The sequence below is a fragment of the Mytilus edulis genome, chromosome 8, assembly GCF_963676685.1.
Source record: "Mytilus edulis chromosome 8, xbMytEdul2.2, whole genome shotgun sequence".
Classification (NCBI taxonomy): domain Eukaryota; kingdom Metazoa; phylum Mollusca; class Bivalvia; order Mytilida; family Mytilidae; genus Mytilus; species Mytilus edulis.
This window is the reverse complement of record NC_092351.1, coordinates 15,496,369-15,511,470: the sequence shown is the minus strand read 5'-3', so window position 1 is coordinate 15,511,470 and position 15,102 is coordinate 15,496,369. Positions and strand designations below refer to the sequence as shown.

Here is a 15,102-nt window from a genome sequence, read left to right as displayed (position 1 = left end):
AAATGTGAAAACAGATATTAGCAACTATGTAAAGCTGCTAATTAGAGGCAGCGCGTGTAAAATGTTTGTTTATTTATAGAATTTTTATTTATAATAAAATAATAATTATAAAGACTGTTCTAATGATAACTATACAAAAGCCAGCAAACAGAAAAATGGATAATTTACAATGTAGTAACCAAATCGTTTGGTTCAATTTCCTCCTCTCTGCGAAAATCATCATTTTCAGACTTAGCGATATCATCAGTGTTATTCAATGAGTTTTCTTCTGATAGCATACAACTGTTAACTAAAATTTTGTCTTCTGTGTCTATGCTCTTAATAGCTATCACTTTAAAATTATCTTTATTATCAACACGTGCCCCCTTTTCAATAAGAAACTTAGATAAATCATAAAATTTCTCATTGTCAGCAATATGTAGTGACGATGTTATTTGTTTACCCATTCTAACACCCGACCCTTTATTAATTAAGGTGCCAACAATATTTTTATGACCTCCTTTACATGCAAACATTAAAGCTGTCCGTTTTTTTCTACTTTTGAGGTATATGTTAGCATTTTGTTCACAAAGAAATTCAACAATATCAGAATATCCATGCCTACTTGCAAACATGAGAGCTGTTTGTCCGCATTTATCAATAACATCTAGTTTAGCGCCTTTCATAACAAGGGAATACACCACTTCGTAATTTCCAATATTGCATGCCACCATTAATGGGGTAACTTTTTTATTGTCTGCTATATTAACGTCGACATCACGATTCTTTAAAATTATGTCGACAATGTAAAAGAAGTTTCCCATAACTGCCGCTATCAGTGGAGAGCACTTCTTATGTGAAGCATTGCAGTTTACTCTAGCACCGGAGTATATAAGTAGTTTAACAATTTCAGCGTGGCCATTGAAACAAGCACACACCAGAGGCGTATAGCACTGTTCGTGAACAGAAATAAATGCTGTATTAACTAAGCAGACTGTTTCAGCGGGCCTTGATATTAACTGTTTATCAGTACTATATGCCAGATCTAAAATATCAATTAAATAGTTCTCTATATCCATCATGGTATATAGTATGGATGCAAAAAGATCAGAATAATTTGAAGCGAAAATCCTATTCAATAATTTCTTTCTAATGTGCTTATCTTCAAATGCCTTTTGCATCAGATGTGCTTTTCCTGAAATGAATCGAATCAGCTTTTGTCTGAATTCTGGTAATTTCATTTGAGGACTTCTGAGTACATTTTCTGAATTAACATCTAAAATGTCATCTATCATCCGACCGAAAAACTTCTCTTCATTCTCAGTACTGATCACTATGGGTGCTTCCTCTGATCTCGTTAATGATTCTAGACGAGTACGTTGACTTAATAATGAACTACGAGCATATTTGATAATCACATTTTGGAAATTTTGTTTTAACCCACAGTGATGACACATGTAGTCAAATAGTTTAGCATGAATCGATCGATAAATCACTATTTCTTTACCGACTTTGTTGCTGTAGTGTTCAATTTTAAAAAATGTGCCTTCAAATAATTCCATTTGCTTTTTTATATCGCTTTTAGGCGTTCCACTTAAGATACCATACTCATTTAAAAGATTTTCTAGATTTATATTATTTTGAACTAAATCAGTATCACTGTCTTCTTTTACAGGAAAACATACTTCCCCGTTACAAAGAACAATTAAAAGAATAGTAAAATATTTTACTTTTTGAGGTTCTTGTTTAATGTTGTCAAATTCAGACATATAAATATCTAGAGGGTTTTCAAAAAATTCCACAACATCTTTTTCTCTATGATTGTTATACAAAGAACACATTAACGGAAAGAAATCGTATTTGTTAATGACATTTTCAATAGCAGGTATTAAATGAGAATCAAGATATTTTTCACATATTGACTGTTTTTGGACATGAGTTATCAAGTTGCCTGTGAATTCAATTGAACATTCCTTAAGAAAACCTATTCGCTGAAACTGTTCTTCCTTAAAAACCTGCAAGCGACACGAAGTTATAACTCTGACCTCTTCTTCTCTTGTAATACGTTTTAAGGCGGGCTCATTTTTTATCCAAGAGTTAATTTCATTTTGCATTGCCGAATATCTGCCACACACATCATCAAACACAAAAGCTTGTTTTGTTTTCTCCCTAAACTTGTTAATTATATCTTCAGGACTATGACATGGAAGGACTTCATACTGATGTTTTTCCCGCAAAAGTAGCGCCACATGATGTACTGTTGCTGATTTACCTATGCCGGAAATTCCGTAAACAGTCGTTACTTTTTTTTTCTGAGTTAGTATGGTATGAAGCAATTTTTTACAAAGATCTGTAGATACAAATTTCTCATTGAGTTTTTTCCATTCCTCAATTTGAACTAACATCGAATCTGCCAAAATATACAAAACCATAATTATCTTGAAATCATACAAATTAATTTATAGAAATTCATACAATTAATCGAACATCTATAAATGTGTTAAACTTTTATTCCAACTTCATGTAGTTGTAGCTACAAACATATTTTTTGCAACATCAATCAATATGTTAACAACGTGTTTTATAGTTCTTTCATTTGTATTTGTTCTATTATTTTATTACTTTTACTGTTGAATGGTTTTATGTGATTTCCGTTTCACGTGGCTCGGTACTTATACATCTCGTCAATGTGTTTGTATCGGCTTTCATTTTTTGGTGGTTTGTTTTGTATTTGCGACTTTTTGTATTTCTTTTGTTCTTATAACGTGACTCTGTACTTTAAAAGATCCCGTCAGTATGATATTGTTCTATTTATATGTCATTATGATATATTTCTATTATGAATTACAATATACGTTGAACCACAAACGTCAAAATCATTCAATCGCGTAGTGGAATTAACTATTTTTGAATTCTTATAAATTCTATATATAACTTTTGGACTAGTTTAAATCTCGGTCTATTTCTTAAATTTATTCTTACATACTTTTGATTTTTTAACCCTGTATGCTAACATTCCCATGAAAATTTAGAAATTGTTTGTACGTACATTGAACGACAAATTTATGTGACGTATAAAACTTTCTGACGTCAGACACTCAAATCAATAAATGTGTTCGTAGATAGTAGATGTTTTTGTGTTCTGTTAGATTGTTCCTTTTGGAATTGTTGGACGATGATGACTGGTGTACCCATGTTTTGACTATTATATTTATTGTGTCTGTGTATTTAACGCATCAATGTAAAAATATCGGAAATTGATGAGACTGTCATTAAAGTGAGAGGGTTAGCGCTATAGAACCAGGTTTAATCCACCATTTTCTACATTTGAAAATGCCTGTACCAAGTCAGGAATATGACAGTTTTTGTCCATTCGTTTTTGATGCGTTTTGTTAATTGATTTTGCCATGTGATTATGGACTTTCCCAATTGATCTTCCTCTCAGTTCAGTATTTTTGTGATTTTACTTTTTACACTTTTCCTCAAATCTTGTATAGATTAAGCTAAAAAAATATTTTTTTGTCATGCATCCGATTTCACCTTGAGAGATGCACACGCCTGATGAAGCTAATTTGTTTAGCGAAATATTGCGTATTTCTATTTAAAATCTAATAGAACTTTTAATGTATTAATTAGCGTGTTTAAGTTATATTCTTAGACATTTATATAATTTTATTTCAGTAACTGTATCAGTTTATTTTCACAAACTGATCCACGCTTAAATAGATTGAATGTTGATTGTTGCTATTTTTAGACATTATATATATATATATATATATATAAGAAAATTATTAAAAGATAATAACGGTTTCAATGCATCACTTTTTTACTAGTACTTTCACTGCTTCCGCAGATCTTCAGGTAATGTGACTTGTATATAAATAAAACAATTGATTGACGTTAACAATAGTTTGACGTTAACAAATACAAGGGAGACTACTAATGTCATTTTAAGACTTTAAAATGTTACGTTAAAATTAGAATATCATTTATCATTTAATCCCGGGTTGAGAATGTTTATGTATAATTCTTCTTTCTTCCTCCGGAGAAAATCATTTTGACGATTGACCATATACAATGGAAATATTTTAAATCGTCCATTAGAACAACGATGGAAATGGTCGTTTGCCCTGATGAGTGTTAAATCTTCATGGTTGGTTTGCTGTCTATGTAAAGTCATTCTAGTCCGCAGTTCATTTTTTGTCTCTCCAACATAGAATTCCTCACAATTTGAACATATGATAGAATAGATGACGTTTGAACTTTTACAAGACATATTTTGCTTAACAGTAAAATGTTTTCCATTTTTGAAATAAATTGAACTTCCTTCTATTAAATTTGGACAAGTCATACAACGTTTATCGGTACATCTTTTTTTAAAATTGGCACAGTTTCATTAAAGTCAAATTTTGAAGATGTTAAATATCGTTCAGACTTTTCGACTGTCTTTTGCTGTTGATAATCTTCTTTTTCTGTAAGACTTTGTCCATTCTTACACTTTTGTGTAAATTTGTTTCAAACCGTTATTATCTTTTAATAATTTTAAGTTTGAAACCGTTATTATCTTTTAATAATGTTCTTATATGTTACCAGCATACGGACTTTACTTAACTTTTTCTTATATATATATATATATATATATAAACGCCTAAAAAAGTGTACACAACAACTCCAAATACAAAAAAAGGTAACTATAAATGTAATTATTTATAAATATTTCGGATAACAGATATCCTTCGTCAGTCAGATTCTGATGTGAAATGAATCATCTTTGAGTCTCGTTAGATTAAACTTTTACTAAATCTTGAATTATATACAATAAAAAAAGTCAAACCGAACATCAGTAAAGACGCTTGCACCATTCTAAAAAAATGTTAACATGACATAGGTTATATGGTTTATTACAACAGAGAGCTCATATATATGCTTTAAATATATATATATGAGTCTGAAAGATTGTGTAACAATACCGATAAATAGATGGAAAACAAAACACTAAAAAGTGTTGAATATCATTGCACAAAGATGGAAAAACTGAACAGATGATATAAATTATACAATAATTGCAAATATTTCGGCTCAACAAATGGCCTTCTTCGGTGACAAAAGTTTTAACAATAATAAGATATAATGTATAAGGTGTAAACATAGATCACTAATAATACAGGTAAGTTTTGGTCGATTGATTTTAATCCAAATTGTGTAGTATTGTCAATTTTGATGATCCAATACCTATTAAGTTTACTGGTTGGTAGATTCGTATAGACTCTATATATATATATAGATATATATAACTCGTCTAAACATCAACCCAACAATGTTAGATCTGTAAATTTGCTTTCGCAAATATTTGGTTCTTCCCTCGCCGGGATTCGAACCCATGCTACTGTGATATCGTGACACCAAATCGCCTGCACTGCAGCCGTCCCGCTAGACCACATTGTAACGGTTACGTTCCTTTAATGCATTGTTACAGACTTATCGTGTCGTTACGTTACCGTTAGTTACATTCATCCATGATTATCAAGATGTGAAATCGCTTGGGGAAAAATTTAGAGAATAAAAAACATAAAGAGCATTTTGATATTTAATTTATTTATATTTCTACTAGTGTGGACACAGAATTCAATTTTAAGTATATATCAAGAAGCAGATCTGCTGTATATCTAAAAGAGGGACGAAAGATACCAAAGGGACAGTCAAACTCCCCATAAATCGAATATAAACTGACACCGCCATGGCTAAAAATGAAAAAGACAAAAAGACAAACAATAGTACACAACATAGAAAACTAAAAAATAAACAACACGAACCCCACCAAAAACTAGGGGTGATCTCAAGTTCTCCGGAAGGGTAAGCAGATCCTGCTCGAAATGAACATATCCGATATCATTTGTGAGTCAACCAACTCGTGATGGCGTCCGTAAAATTTACGAAGGGATAATGTCAACTTCTAAGTTGGTACCAAACACATTGATTTAAACTATTTTGGTTTTGCGTCTTAAAATTTTCATAAAATTTTGACAAATATATACTTTGACCCTCTGATAAAAGATCAAAAAGATTTAGAAAAAATGGATATACAGTAGTTTGACAAAATTTTCAATATTGAAAAGCATAATATTTCTTTAGCAAATTTCTACAGAGTTATTTCAATGTAGAGTATGGATGCCATCACGAACTTCATGATCGGTATGGAATATCCGTTTCACAGATGATAGCGTATATGTTCATAATGGCGTTATTATTAATTTATTATAAAATATAAAAATGTTATTTTGTTTAAACCGATTTTAATTTTTATCACGCTATCTTACTGTTGAATTTTATTTATAAATAATCAATTTGCCTTAGTCTAGAATTTTAGTTTATTGAAGGTCCTTATGTCTTATTTTAAAAATATGCTTTAAATTTTAAAATTCGAATAAACTCTCGCCGAGATATAGCCTTTTTGTGTTAATGTTGCGTTATTAAGAATTATATATTGTTAGTATCAATTTAAAAACATTATTTTCCCGAAACCCCGAAGTTTGACGTCACAGACAGGCGTTGTTTAAAATTTCAAGTTGTCTGTTATCGATGTTTTGTCTGCCATAAACATCCTTCGATTACCTCCTGCTCTATATACTAAATATATGTTATCAATGACCGCTAAGGAGATAACTGTTTACTATTTAAAACTCAACGTTATCAGTTGTTGATTCTATGGAAGCAAGTTTAATTTTCTGGCGACGCGTCAGCGGATCCAGTAAATGGTATTCACGACCATCAAATCACCAATTGATGCCATCGGAAGTTACAATACAATATTGTTATGTCTGTTCTAATGAAATTGACAGAAAACAAGTCGAATCATATATTTATTCATACCATCAACTGTGAATTGATGACGTTATCCAATTATCATGAACGTAACAAACGATGTTGCATTAGAATTAAGGAATAACAGTACTGTAGTTGAAGCGTTGCCACCGTCAATTGTAGATTTTACGGTCGCAAATGAAGTTTTACTGGCGACGCGTAGCGGAGACAGTAAAACGGAGATTTGTGATCGTCAAATCAAAATTGACGGTGGCAACTCTTCAACTATAGTACTTTTATTCCGATTCTAATGCATTACAAAAAGAAAAAATACGATAAAACTTGAAAAAATGTCTAAATTTGACAAAAAGAAACAAATCCGCGAAACTTCATGAATGATTTTGGCACAAAGACGTCATGGCTAAACGCGACGTCATACAAATGAAAACTTACAAGCTGGAGGTTATTACGTTACCTGTACGCTTCAAATTGGGATAAAATTACATTAAAACGGCATATTCGAGGTTGGTGTTGTTTTATTTTCAATTATGTAGTAGTAATCGAACATTTGTTGATTCAATCAATTCAAAATGGCGGGTCCCTCCTTAGTTACGCCTGGTCAACTGTGGATTTGACGGCAACTTTTAGCCAATGAGAAAAATAGTTACATCCAAATTGCATTAGAATTAAGATTTGAATGTTATGTAGCTACTTTTTGGAATTTAAACGGTATGTCTAAATTTGACCGAAGCATATTTTATTTACAGATGCGGTTCCTATTTAAAATGCATGCACTTTTTACGTTTTCAATAACAAGTAAAGAAACCAAAAAACATCTTACATCCATATTTTCCTTTTACACTAAAAAATAAACGATTCCATGTGTGTAAAGGACGTACACCCTTTGATCGCCATCCAATGCGTTTTATCCATTTCATAAATTTGAAAATATTGTGTGCAACAAATACGTCAAAGATTGGCCTACCTACTTTTCGACTAAAAACTCAATGTTTCTACACTTTCACAATTTTCAAACAAATCGCCGTGTCATATTTCGCTTGCATCTCTACTCCTGTGAGACCATATTGACTTCGTACTAGATCAAGTTCTGCTTATGATGTGTGTTAAATCCCTTATAATTGACATTGTAATAGGCAAAATAGATCGCATAAATTTTCAAAAGTCTGCATTCGACAGATTGTATCTATTGATAATGGGCCACTAGATAATAAATACTACTTGCATACTATTCTAATTTTCTAACAGGTACCTCAAGAGCAATTGGTGCAAAAAAACTAGATTCAGGAGAAAAACGTTTTATAAATTTGATGAAATTATTGTTTGAATAGAGACCGATAGAAATTGGAAGAGTAATGCATTTCAAACTGAAGAATGTCAGGACCCTGTTGGTGCGGATTTTTTTTACACAGTAGTAATGTGTCTATTAGAATTTATGATTTTGAGAAGGAGGTCTAGTCTAAATAATGTTCTTCTCACATATTTAATGATGGTATTATACTAAACCCCTAACGGGAGGGATTGTATTTGACTGTCCTATGATGAAGTCAAGAAAGAGGGGCGACAGATACCAGAGGGACAGTCAAACTCATAAATCGAAAATAAACTGACAACGCCATGGCTATAAAATAATAAAGACAAACAGATAAATTATAGTACTCAAGAACCAACTTGGAAAAATAAAGATTAAGCAACACGAATCCCACAAAAAACTCGGGGTCATTTCAGGTGCTCCGGAAGGGTAAGCAGATCCTGTTCCACATGTGGTACCCGTCGTGTTGTTCATGTTATTACAAATCCGGTAGATAGTCTTTTAGGTAGGTCACATTAATAAAAAGGGAAGGGGATTGTAGCTACGACGTAAGAAACATATCCGATATCATCTGTGAAACGGTCAACCAACTCGTGATGGGATCCGTAAAAATTACGAAGAGATGATTTCAACTTCACCCTTTTGTACTCTTGGTTTAATAGCTTCCTTGCGAGCACCAACATATATCAACGAAATCATGATAGGAAATACAAGCATGGAAGTATCGTATCAATATCCGTATGCAGGCGCAGCTGGAATGTTGCTACACAAAAATGGAAAGTTCGCAATTGGAAAGCTAAAATCATCTCGTTTGTCTGTGTAAGGTCACTATTTTCTATGATAAAAATGCAATCTACAACTTACTTCAAAATCATATTCGTCTGATAGTTTTGTTATTGCCGATTTTGGATTTTCTTTTTTTAAGTTCAATTAATGATAGGTGTTTAAAAAAAATGTCATTTCCCGCATTCTAATTTTAGAAACAAATAACGTGAAGTCTTGTTAATATATCGCTACAATACAGAGACGTTATAATATATGTGAGATGAATTATAATGCAGACTTTCATGAGATAAAGCCAGATTTAACATATTCGTGTGTAATAAAAATTTATCGAGTCACACGGAATAGGTGATTGATTGTTGATTTTTGGTTGCTTAATGTCCAGTGTCAAATATTTCATGCATGCATGTCCAGGACGATATACACTGAAAAGGAAATCATACTGTGACCTACATGTTTTTATGTTCGTCTTCATGTCAGTTCCTTACTTTTAAAATTTATGTATACCTTTTACTCTATCAAATGATTAATTAATAAAAGAATAACATTCACGTAACTGACAAAAGGGGCGGGTGGGGAGGATATATAATTATATCCTGATTATCTGTTAATGTATTGCTATTCAAAAGACAATCTTTCTGAATATTTCATTCGATTCAATTAAAATTGTTGAAAAAATAACCACTTTTCCGCGGTAGAAATGTTATTACAAATAGAAGAAAAAACATAGCCCCCCTCCTTTTCATAAACTAAGTTGGTACAATAAATTATTTAATGTGTCTTGTATTTGTAATACAACGTTATCGAATGGTAATGATAATTCCTGTGTGTCTTTCTTCATGCAGTTACAATATTTTTTATTGTGTATGGGTATCAATTTCAAAGATTTATATCTAGATTAATTAGTGAGTTTTATTTCACATTCTAAATGAGCCGTAGGGCGTATTAAAACCTGAACGTATAAGAAAGGAATATCCCACTTTAGTGTGGTCGATAAAATAGGATGCTAAATTTTCATGATCTTTAAAAAAAAATTTGACTGTATATCAGTCAGATAATGCATATTTTAAGGTTTTTCTTGTCGTAGAACACATCGAGGGTGTCAAGTTGGATAAAACGAAAGACCAACTGTATCTATAACATAATAGCTTACATTACAATACTGCTGAAGGTTGTGTTATGTCTTGTTGTAAACATCCTAGTTATGTCGTCTTGTTTCTATGGTCCTCTACTGGCACAATACCATTTCAATTCATTTTTATTGTGAAAGAGACATTATATATGTACTCACCGTTGATATCATTGAGTTCATCTCTGTCCAGACTGACGAATTTGTTAGTGAAGTCACCATCACGTTTGTCGAGATATTTTTCCATTCTTTTGGCAACATCTTTCAATGTCGAAAACCACTGGGTCAATTGGGTGTCTGTTAATTTTAAGTTCCCTTGACGTGGATGAGCGATCACGTTCCTGCACCGTCGTATTCGTTCAATATCATCCCCCACAGTTGTTTCACTGCTTTTTGGGTCTATATTATGTCCCCATCCCTTTGTAGGACGAGTAATTATGTTTAAATTTTGCAGAACCTTATATATTAAAGATACGTCAAAATCTTTATAACCTTCTGTAGTAGCCTGCAAAACTATTTTTTTTTCGGTCCCCGTCAATGAATATTTCCAAAATTTCAAATCTTTTTTTAAATGATCAGCTATCATATGACAAGGTTCTTTAATACATAGCAGTTCTTGTAAAATCTCTTGCATCACATATTGTGCAGTATGCGTTAATTTGTCTATCTTTCTTTGATATTTACATTGGTTTGAACGACCGATTGATGCCATCTTCTTCAAATGTAAAATACTACAACCTAAAGTAAGTGTTTAAAATGCTATATAAGTCAATAAGTAAAGATTCACACAAGATATAATTAATAAGAAAAAAAAACTGCTCAATTATCCAATGCAAAACATTCATTTGAAAATTAAATGCAAAACTTAAAAGAATCGGACAAAATTGTAAAGTGAGCAAATACTGTGTTATTAAACACAGGGGTCAAAATTGTTTTTCGTAAAATAATGACTAAAGTCGGCACTTTATTTCGAAAATTAGAAATCATTTCATCATAGATACCACGATTGATATTTTTTATTTGCGCCAGACACACATTTCGTCTACAAAATACTCATCAGTGACACTAGAATAAAAAAGGAAGAAGGGAGAATTAAGTATTTAAATATTCAACGTTTTTTTTAATTTTAAGCGGACCATGTTTAAGTTTAAATTTCTAACTAGAGATAAGAAGATGTGGTATGCGCAAGACAACTCTCCCTCCAAGACACAATTTGTAAAAGTAAACCATTATAGTTCATATATCGATTTTTCTTCTTTTTTGGGTGAAAATACGATTTGTAAATAACAAAAGTTGCGATAAAAGTTTCGCGTATTTGCTTCAAAGAAAACAAGACTTCGTAAATCGTCTCATTTGGAACATTGAAGAGGGATAATAATGCATGAAAATGTAATTAAAAAATTCTAATGATGGTCGTGAAACTTTTATTCTGTGCAAAATAACAAAAATCCAACAACAAAATGAAATCATCAAAACCAAACGTTTTGTTTGTTAACATATTTGTTGAATTTAGTGAATCAATAACTCACCAAACAGCCTTCGGTATTCTTATGAGTACTGGTTGGGCACCACTTTTGTCCGTCTTGTTGATTGCTGTCATACCTTTATGAGAAACAAATCGTTCAAACCCTTCTCAAAGGCAAATAAATGCATCTGGCAAAATTCATAAATTTCCTTTTTAGATATATTGGTGATGTATTGTCGCTGAATAACTCACATTTCAATTACAGCTTACAAATCATATATCCCAATGAACCTGAGATGAAAGACAATATCAATACCAAAATCAGAAGGTCTGTTTTATATCTTGACCGTTGTATGCGTTTGTTTGGCATTAAATCTACGTCAGTAGATTAAAGGATGAATATTCTGATGGGGATAATTTTCTTCAAATTTCGTCGCTGTGAGTAGGACTATTTTGGGGTCATTCACTTCCCTGAGTTTTGTAATGTAAGCAACTTACAACATTCGAACATCGGTAAAGATTTGTTATCTTAATTTATGAATTAGGTAATAGCTCCCAATTTATACAAAGAAGAAGGGTCAGATAATATAAAATAGTTTTATAAATGACATTCATAATTTAAACATTGGTAAAGAAAGTTTTAGATTCGATACCTTTCTGGTCGGAAATCCAATAAAAGAAAAAATACAGTTCAAAGCGAGATAACTTAAATTCATCTGCCCACATTTTGCAGGATATACTTCATGTCCTGAAGTTTTACTACGATTTAATATGATTTAAAGGTGTTCACACTTGGACAAAGGAAAAGAAGTTACAGATAGTTTTTGAAAATTTTTCATAATGACGAATACGCACTGGGAATAATGACAAGCAGAGGGAAACAGTAGTATTTATTCACCCATAGGCGACGACAGAACTTATATTTTATAAATTTACAAAGTATAGAATCAAATCCTGGACAAAAGTTCTGTGTAATTTTAGAACATTACTTATCTGATTAAAAAATAAGTCAAATGGCATCATGAACATCTTTGATTAGCATGCTTATGGTATCGATGCAAACCTCATTTGTAATCAACTTATAAAAATTGAAAAGAATTATTTATGTAACAAAATGAACGAAAAACAAATACGTAAAACACAAACAAACGACAACCACTGAATTACAAGCTCCTGACTACCAACTTTGATATATGAATTTGTTGAAGAATTCGTGGAAGCTATGCAACCTAATTTAGTCAAAGAATTTAATAAAACTTCGCTTAAGGTTTGTTTATCGTATTTAAACGTGCATGAAGGAAAAACATCATATCGTAACATTAGCAATGCAGATGAATTTCTAAAAAGGTGGATGCATGACCAATATTTTTTTTTTTGCATAAATCCTATTAAATTTCACATTAAAAAATTAGACATGCAATTGTTTTCAAGAGAAGTATCATGGTATACATGTAGGACTCGGAGGTACGATTTGAACGCTGGGGTGCGATGGTCACGCTGGAGTGCGATGGACCGTTCGTTGATATGCGTTGGTCTATTTGATGCATGATGTTTATTTTAAAGTCTACACATGTGAAATTGTTATGAGAAATATGTATGTGTCATTTTGTCTCTGACTGTCGTAAATAACAGTTCCATACTAAATGAGAGATCGTCCTCTTTGATTTCCTGCTTGTGAACATGATTCTGCATTAACATTTAACTTTCATGTGTTCCTTGAGTATCGTAATATTATTATATTATTATATAGAGTGTCTGTATGCGAACCCGTATTTAGTAAGAGAATGTCACGTCCATCGTACATAAAAAGGAACCATTTGTAGATTTCGAGAAAAAAAAGTTCGCCACAGGTTAAATATTCATCAATCTTCCCAGTTTCTTGATATAGGTTTTAAGGTTTACAAGCCCCTGATAAACTTAAATACCGAAAACCTGCTTCTTACATACAAATTGACATATACATCGACATGAAAAGCTTTGAAAATGTAGTTTGTGTAGACCATCGCACTTCAAGACTTTTATCACCATTACACTTCGGCGTAGCTATCAACAATATGACAATGCCACAATCGCACTTCAGCGTTATAAAAACGTACATCAGCGTCAAACAATCGCACCTCAGTGTAACCATCGCGGTTCTGATCACTATCCCGGTTCGGAGTCCTACATACATACCAAGAAGACAGCGACAAATATCTTTAAAAACGAAACAAATTCAATTGTGTTAAATAAAATGCTAGAGTTAAATGTGTACAAAGCACTTTTGTTAACTTATCGTCATCAGATAAACTAGAAGCCAAATGTTTGGAAGTATACACACATGTATATCAAAGTGAAAAACCGCTGAATTAGTGAATAAAGAGAAAACAAGAGTTGAAAGATAAAACATGCAATATAATTTTATTGTTAATAAAACAAAATATTTATCTCAAATCAGTAAATTATGTTAATTCGGTTAAAAAGTGTATTGCAATTTATAATGTAAAATGCGCTTTCAATGGATTTACCTTCAACAGGTTCATTAGAAGCCAAAAGTTCGATACTATAAACGCGTAAAAAAACAAAAATATATGCAAACAATAGGGAAACAGCATAAACATACACTATTATAAAGCTCTGTCACCATCCCGCTGCCCATTACACGATCTGGACAAATCCATTCATTAGGTTGTATTTGCGAAGAAAGAAAATCCGCAGAAAACACACACAACAAATTCATCACTACTTGGCATTTGTTGTTGGTAGGTCTCCGGTTTTGACTTATACATATCGAAGCGATGGAATCCTAAATGAAGAAGCCATCCTTCGTCTTAAAAATTCTGATAATTTGTTTTTATTAAAACTGACCTTTTTACCTTTATTACAGAAATAAAAACAATAACATATTATATAAACAAAATTGAGAAATGAATCAGATGGGAATATTTTGACTCTTACTTTGGCTAATAGTGAGGACTTTGATAGTTTCTCACTCATTATTTCAACATTTTTACGTAAAGTTGTTAAGATGTCTGATACTTGTGGGTCAAGGGATGGTAATAGATGTTCAATGAACTTTGTTTTAAAATGGGGTATATCACACAATGAAGCAACATACTTGTCTGCGATCTTTTGATCATTGATAATGCCTACAAATGCATCCAACAGGACTTCAAGGTCATCATTTTCAATGTCACTACTATAAGTCCGAAACCGTTTGAGCCTGTGATCCTTGGAACTTTGAAAATCCCGTTGGTAACTTCCCCTCCCTTTGCCAGCACGTCCCATGTTAGATGTAGAAGATATGATTATCAAAGACTAATTTAATTATCTAATATTTATGACAAATTATCGGGATTGTGTGATAATATTTTCCAGTGAATGTGTGTTTACAATGTTTACAACAGGATTGTCGAGAGCAAGGAGATCGCCCAAATCTTGACCAGTTGACCTGTTACTCCCTTTTGCGCTGACAAAATCCAAATTTCCAATTTACAGATCATAATAATTGTAAAATTAAATCTCCATTTCAAAGTAAAATGCAAGTTTTGAATCACAATAAGTTACATACCATCCCATATTTTCACAGGAGAAATATTTAAACATTTGCCACTAATTCTGATTACAGCTCACTTC

General features: G+C 32.0%; 1 protein-coding gene across 1 annotated transcript; it reads right to left on the bottom strand.

The window, feature by feature from the left end:
* Nucleotides 1-164: 164 nt before the first annotated feature.
* Nucleotides 165-14,754, bottom strand: LOC139483963 (uncharacterized). Its single transcript, XM_071267682.1, has 3 exons — nt 14,425-14,754; nt 10,185-10,440; nt 165-2,389 (listed from the first exon to the last, which is right to left on the bottom strand). The coding sequence occupies exons 1-3, from the start codon at nt 14,752-14,754 to the stop codon at nt 165-167; spliced, it is 2,811 nt and encodes a 936-aa protein (XP_071123783.1).
* Nucleotides 14,755-15,102: the final 348 nt, after the last annotated feature.

What these genes read in the sequence shown, in the direction of transcription:
- LOC139483963 (XM_071267682.1), bottom strand. Translation starts at nt 14,754, where the DNA reads ATGGGACGTGCTGGCAAAGGGAGGGGAAGTTACCAACGGGATTTTCAA. An exon ending in AGTCCTCACTATTAGCCAAA is followed by an intron (nt 10,441 to 14,424) that starts GTAAGAGTCAAA and finishes CGTCCTACAAAG; the next exon opens with GGATGGGGACATAATATAGA. An exon ending in TGAACTCAATGATATCAACG is followed by an intron (nt 2,390 to 10,184) that starts GTGAGTACATAT and finishes ATATTTTGGCAG; the next exon opens with ATTCGATGTTAGTTCAAATT.